The sequence below is a fragment of the Carlito syrichta genome, unplaced genomic scaffold (genome assembly GCF_000164805.1).
Source record: "Carlito syrichta isolate Samal-C Ts95f unplaced genomic scaffold, Tarsius_syrichta-2.0.1 Scaffold288080, whole genome shotgun sequence".
Classification (NCBI taxonomy): Eukaryota; Metazoa; Chordata; class Mammalia; order Primates; family Tarsiidae; genus Carlito; species Carlito syrichta.
In genome coordinates, this window is record NW_007232176.1 from 59317 (window position 1) to 65394 (window position 6078).

General features: G+C 48.0%; 1 protein-coding gene across 3 annotated transcripts in view; it reads left to right on the forward strand.

Annotated features, from left to right (window-relative positions):
- The window catches only part of POLE (DNA polymerase epsilon, catalytic subunit), a 75431-nt gene that overhangs the window by 30180 nt on the left and 39173 nt on the right, over positions 1–6078 (forward strand). For all 3 annotated transcript variants that reach the window (XM_021710096.1, XM_008053341.1, XM_008053342.2), the window contains 4 exons: positions 761–975; positions 3049–3151; positions 3883–3963; positions 4057–4179. In XM_021710096.1, coding sequence (XP_021565771.1) covers positions 761–975; positions 3049–3151; positions 3883–3963; positions 4057–4179 — 522 coding nt within the window. The remainder of the gene's footprint in view (positions 1–760; positions 976–3048; positions 3152–3882; positions 3964–4056; positions 4180–6078) is intronic.

Consider the following 6078-nt stretch of genomic DNA (forward strand, 5'->3'; position numbering starts at 1 on the left):
CTCTCTGTGTGTCTTTTTCTCTTTTTGAGTTGGAATCTCACTGTCGCCCAGGCTGGAGTGCAGTAGCACGCTCATGGCCACCCCAGTGTCAACCTACTGGGCTCTGGGGATCCTTCTGCCGCAGCCTTCCAAGTAGCCGGAACTACGGGCGCACACTACCACACTCGGTAATTTTTTTATTGTAGGGATGAGGTCTCACCAAGTTGCCCGGGCTGCTCTCAAACCTACGGGCTCAGGCAGTCCACTCCCCCCAGCCTCCCAAAGTGCTGGGATTACAGGCTGAGCCACTGAACCCAGCCGTGTGTGTTTTAAAGTGCTGCGCTACCGGAGTGTGAGACAGCCCTTTGTAATTGTGACATTCTCTGGGTGCAGTGGCTCTCACCTACAATCCCAGCACTTTGAGAGGCAGAGGGGAGAGGATTGCCTGAGCCCAGGGTTCGAGTTCAGCCTGGGTAACTTGGAGAGATCTCGTCTCTACAATGAGTAAAAATTAGCTGGGTGTGGTGGTGCGTAACTGTAGTTCTAGCTGTTTGGAAGGCTGAGATGGAAGGATTGCTTTAGCCCAGCCGGTCGAGGCTGTGGAGGCTGTGAGCGTGCCACTGCACTCCAGAGTGAGACTCTGACCCCAAAAAAAAAGGAGATTCCATGCAACCTTCAGCTTCTGAGGCTGAAGAGGTGCATGTCTCCACAGTGCACTGTCCTAGATGAGCTGGATGCCCCTTGACTTCTGCGGTGTCTTACCCTCTGCCTCTTTCTCTAGGCAGCTAACATGCCTGATTCTGAGCTGTTCGAGTTGATCTCTGAGAACCGTTCCATGTCTCGGAAGCTGGAAGATTATGGGGAGCAGAAGTCGACGTCCATCAGCACAGCCAAGCGCCTTGCTGAGTTCCTGGGAGACCAGATGGTCAAGGACGCGGGGCTGAGCTGCCGCTATATCATCTCTCGCAAGCCCGAGGGTTCTCCTGTCACCGAGCGGTAGGGCTTCCTTACAGATTTGGACTTTGTTTAATACCCGATTGGGGGATGGCATCAGTGTCCATCAGCCAGCTTTGGGTAGTTGTGTTTTTTGGCAATGAGTTACTGTAGAGGAGTTCAAAGGATTGAATTGCAGTGCAGGTTACAGCACTGACAGTATTTGAAACAGTTTGTCAAAAAGCAGACTGCAGGGTGATGCATGTGCCTCTATCTACATAAAACCTAAAAACATGGAAACTGCTTTTTTTTTTTTTTTTTTTTTTTTTGAGTTGGAGTCTCACTCTGTCGCCCAGACTGGAGTGCAGTGGCCGCTCCCGGCCACCGCAGCCTCGACCTGCTGGGCTCTGGCGATCCTTCCACCTCAACCTTCTGAGTAGCCGGAATTACAGGCATGCGCTACCACGCCCGGCTGATTTTTTGATTTATTGTAGAGATGAGTCTCGCCGCCCAGGCGGGTCTCGAACCCGCGGGCTCAGGCAATCCACTCACCTCAGCCTCCCAAAGGCGCGGGATTACAGGCTGAGCCACTGAGCCCGGCAACTGCTTTGTTTTTAATGGTTACATACAAATTGGCGTAGTCAAATTCCTGCATGGGATTAATAACACCAGAATATGGGTCCTGTTTACTTCTGTTTGAGAGGCAACAGATTGGGGACCACACAGGGCTTCACTCTTATCATCATCCCTCACGTTGGAGGTGCAAGTGGCAGCGTGTTGAAGCCTGATAAAATTGCCTGGGTGTGCAGGGGTGTGTGTCCTCCCTAGGTTTCTTTCTCTCTTTTTCTTTTTGAGTTAGAGTCTCACTCTGTCACCCAGACTAGAGTGCAGTGGCATGCTCATAGCCAGCGTAACCTCAAACGACTGGGCTCAGGCCATCCTTCCACCTCAGCCTTCCAAGTAGCTGGAACTATACGCACGCGCCACCATGCCCAGCTAATTTTTCTTGATTTATTGTAGAGATGAGGTCTCGCCAAGTTGCCTAGACTGGTCTCCCAACTCCTGGGCTCATGCAGTCTTCTCACCTTGGCCTTCCAAAGTGCTGGGCTTATAGGCGTGAGCCACTGCACCCAACCGATTTCTTTATTTGTATAATAGTTCACAAAATTTACTCCAGTCAAAGTGACATGCAAACAGGCTCATTCCTTCTAGAAAGCAGCCCCACTCTTCTGTTTTACCCCGTGGATAACATTTAGACATCTTTACTTAATACAACATGCATGTGAATACTGTTAAGTCTCCTACATATAAAGCTTCAAGTTACAAACTTGAATGATGCACACTTGTGTTTTTTTTATTTTTTGTTTTTGTTTTTTTTTGAGTTGGAGTCTCACTCTGTCGCCCAGACTGGAGTGCAGTGGCTGCTCCCAGCCACCGCAGCCTCCACCTGCTGGGCTCCGGCAATCCTTCCGCCTCAGCCTTCCAAAGTAGTCGGAATTAAAGGCATGCGCTACCACGCCCGGCTGATTTTTTTATTTTATTGTAGAGATGAGGTCTCGCTGCCCAGGCGGTCTCGAACCCGCAGGCTCAGGCAATCAACTCACCTCAGCCTCCCAAAGGCGCGGGATTACAGGCTGAGCCACCGGCCCAGCTCACTTGCGTTTTTTAATGTATTATTTCTCTCCACCAGGTGTCAGTGTAGCCTGTTAAACACATATACTACTATCTAGCCAATCGTGTTAGCTGTGTACCTAGATTAGCTTTGTTGAACTTACAGATGCACTCTTGTAATGGAGCTCATTTGTATGTTGGAGACTTCCCGTGTATAACTTACATGAGATCATTTGTGAACAGCTATTAACAGTGGCTAAACACGAAAAACAGACCAAATGACTGGCAGGAAAGGGAGGAGGGCACAGCACATTATACCAGGTTTTTTAATATGGAGTATTACATAGTTAATTAAATATTATGAACATTGTATACAAGGTGTAATTTGTACAAAATAAAGTTAAATAAAATGTAAGTTACAAACTAGGTTGTAAATCCTCATTTCCGTGTACATTTGATAAGAATTGTATTCGGATTTGGGTGATTTTCACTGTTGATGAGCTTCATGTCTGTTTTTCTTCCCAGGGCCATCCCACTCGCCATTTTCCAAGCAGAGCCCACAGTGCGGAAGCATTTTCTCCGAAAGTGGCTTAAGAGCTCTTCCCTTCAAGACTTTGATATTCGGACAGTGAGTGCCAGTTATTTTTTCTACTCAAATATTTAGGAAGAAAATTGAGCAGAGTAGAATATACTTGAATTAGGTACTCTCTCTTTGGAGTCTTCACTCTTAACTTTGTCCTTTCTGATATGTAGTAGGTGAGGAATTAGTCACCCTTCAGGGCAAAACCGAAAGAACTAAATGTGAGGGGTCCCTTTAACTATCTCTTGGAATGACTAAGGCTAAGGGCTAGTTCAGCACCTACTAGCTCTGTGATCTGGCAGAGTCATTTATGCTCCTTGCCTCAATGTACTCTTCTATGAAATGGGCACATTTCATCATAGGATTTCTTTTTCTGAGTTGGAGTCTCACTCCGTTGCCCAGGCTGAAGTGCAGTGGCACACTCACGGCCACCGCAGCCTTAACCTGCTGGGCTCAGGTGATCCTTCCACCTCAGCCTTCCAAGTAGCTGGAACTGCAGGCACGTGCCACCACGCCCAGCTAATTCTTTGATTTACTGTAAAGATGAGATCTCGCCAAGTTGTCCAGGCTATTCTTGAACCTGTGGGCTCAGTCAGTCCTCTCACCTCGGCCTCCCAAAGTGCTGGGATTATAGGTGTGAGCCACCGTGCCTGGCCCATCATAGGATTTCTAAGAGGATTAATAAAACACAAAGCACTTAGCATGGCACCCATCGTGGAATAAAGCTTTACGAGTAGTTGCTGCCATTGATGTTTCTCCACTGGTTCTTGCATGCTCAGATTCTGGATTGGGATTACTACATCGAGCGGTTGGGAAGTGCCATCCAGAAGATCATCACAATCCCTGCAGCTCTGCAGCAGGTGAGGGCAGGAACCAGTGCACATGGGACCCCCAGGAACTGAGAACCAGCGGAGTTAAAGGGTGTCTTCCTGATGGGTTTCATCTTCATGTAGGTAAAGAACCCAGTGCCACGTGTCAAACACCCTGACTGGCTGCACAAAAAACTGCTGGAGAAGAATGATGTTTACAAGCAGAAGAAGATCAGTGAGCTCTTCACCTTGGAGGGCAGGAGACAGGTAATGGACCGTGCACAGGACAGTGGCAGCTACGGCAGCCGGGCTGAGCAGGGTCTCTGTAGCGTGCAGGGCGCCAGAGTTCTCACACTGCTGTCCATACTTCTGTGATGCCTCTATTCAGGCCTCTAAAATGGATTTTTTTTCCTACAAATACACACCTTGATATTTTACTCTTTAATTAGTCTTGTGACACATATCATGCCTCATCAGGCGAGGATGAGGAACTGATGCGTAAATATTAGGGTGTGAGCCGGACTCAGTGGCTCAGCCCGTAATACCGCGCCTTGGGAGGCTGAGGTGAATGGATTGCCTGAGCCCACGGGTTTGAGACCCGCCTGGGCAAGTTGGTGAGACCTCATCTCTACAATAAATCAAAATATTAGCCGGGTGTGGTAGCGTGCGCCGATAGTTCCAGCTACTTGGAAGGCTGAGGCGGAAGGATTGCCGGAGCCCAACAGGTCGAGGCTGCGGTGGCCAGGAGCGTGCCACTGCACTCCAGTCTGGGCGACAGAGTGAGACTCCAACTCAAAAAAAAACAAAAACAAAAAATAAAAAAAACACAAGTGTGCATCATTCAAGTTTGTAACTTGAAGCTTTATATGTAGGAGACTTAACAGTATTCACATGCATGTTGTATTAAGTAAAGATGTCTAAATGTTATCCACGGGGTAAAACAGAAGAGTGGGGCTGCTTTCTAGAAGGAATGAGCCTGTTTGCATCTCACTTTCTGACTGGAAGTGAAAATCTTCCTGTGATACTTAGAAACACTCAACACTGTAATAAAATCAGAAGAGAAAAAGAAAATTCTCAAGTGCTAAGCATTAAAAGTGAATTATAAACCAGAGCAGTGAACAGACTCACATGATAGGAAGGTTCTCAGATGGGATTTGAGTCGGAGTCTCACTCTGTTACCCAGCCTTGACCTGGTGGGCTCAGGCAGTCCTTCCGCCTCACCCTTCCACATGTGCGTGCGCTACCACGACCTGCTATTTTTTTGATTAATTGTAGAGATGAGGTCTCACCAGGTTGCCCAGGTGGGTCTTGAACCCTTGAGCTCGGGCAGTCCTCTCGTCTCAGCCTCCCAAAGTGCCGGGTTTACAGACTTGAGCCGCCGCGTCCAGCCTTGAGAGATGGGATTTTAACATCTTAACTCTCTTGTTTAAAAAAGCTGTACCTAAAAGATAAGGACACAGAAAAGGTAAAAGCATAAAAATACATATATGTACCAGGTAAATGTTAAAAAAAACTGTTGTGGCTACTTTAATACAAGACAAAATCATCTTTAAGACAAAAGTATTAATAGGCATAAGATGGCGATTGAATAATACTGAAAGTCAAGTTACCATTCACTGGAAGTATGTAATAATTTTAACAAGCTGGGCTCGGTGGCTCAGCCTGTAATCCCGCACCTTTGGGAGGCTGAGGTGAATGGATTGCCTGAGCCCGCGGGTTCGAGACCCGCCTGGGCAGACGAGACCTCATCTCTACAATAAAATCAAAAAATTAGCCAAGCGTGGTAGCGCGCACCTGTAATTCCAGCTACTCGGAAGGTTGAGGCGGAAGGATCGCTGGAGCCCAGCAGGTCCAGGCTGCGGTGGCCGGGAGCAGCCACTGCACTCCAGTCTGGGCGACAGAGTGAGACTCCAACTCAAAAAAAAAATAAAATAAAAAATTTTAACAACGTAGCCTCATATTAAAGAATGTAAAATTTTAGCCGGGCTCGGTGGCTCAGCCTGTAATCCCCGCGCCGTTGGGAGGCTGAGGTGAGTGGATGGCCTGAGCCCATGGGTTCGAGACCTGCCTGGGCAGCGAGACCTCATCTCTACAATAAATCAAAAATCAGCCAGGCTTGGTAGCACATGCCTGTAATTCCGGCTACTCGGAAGGCTGAGGCGGAAG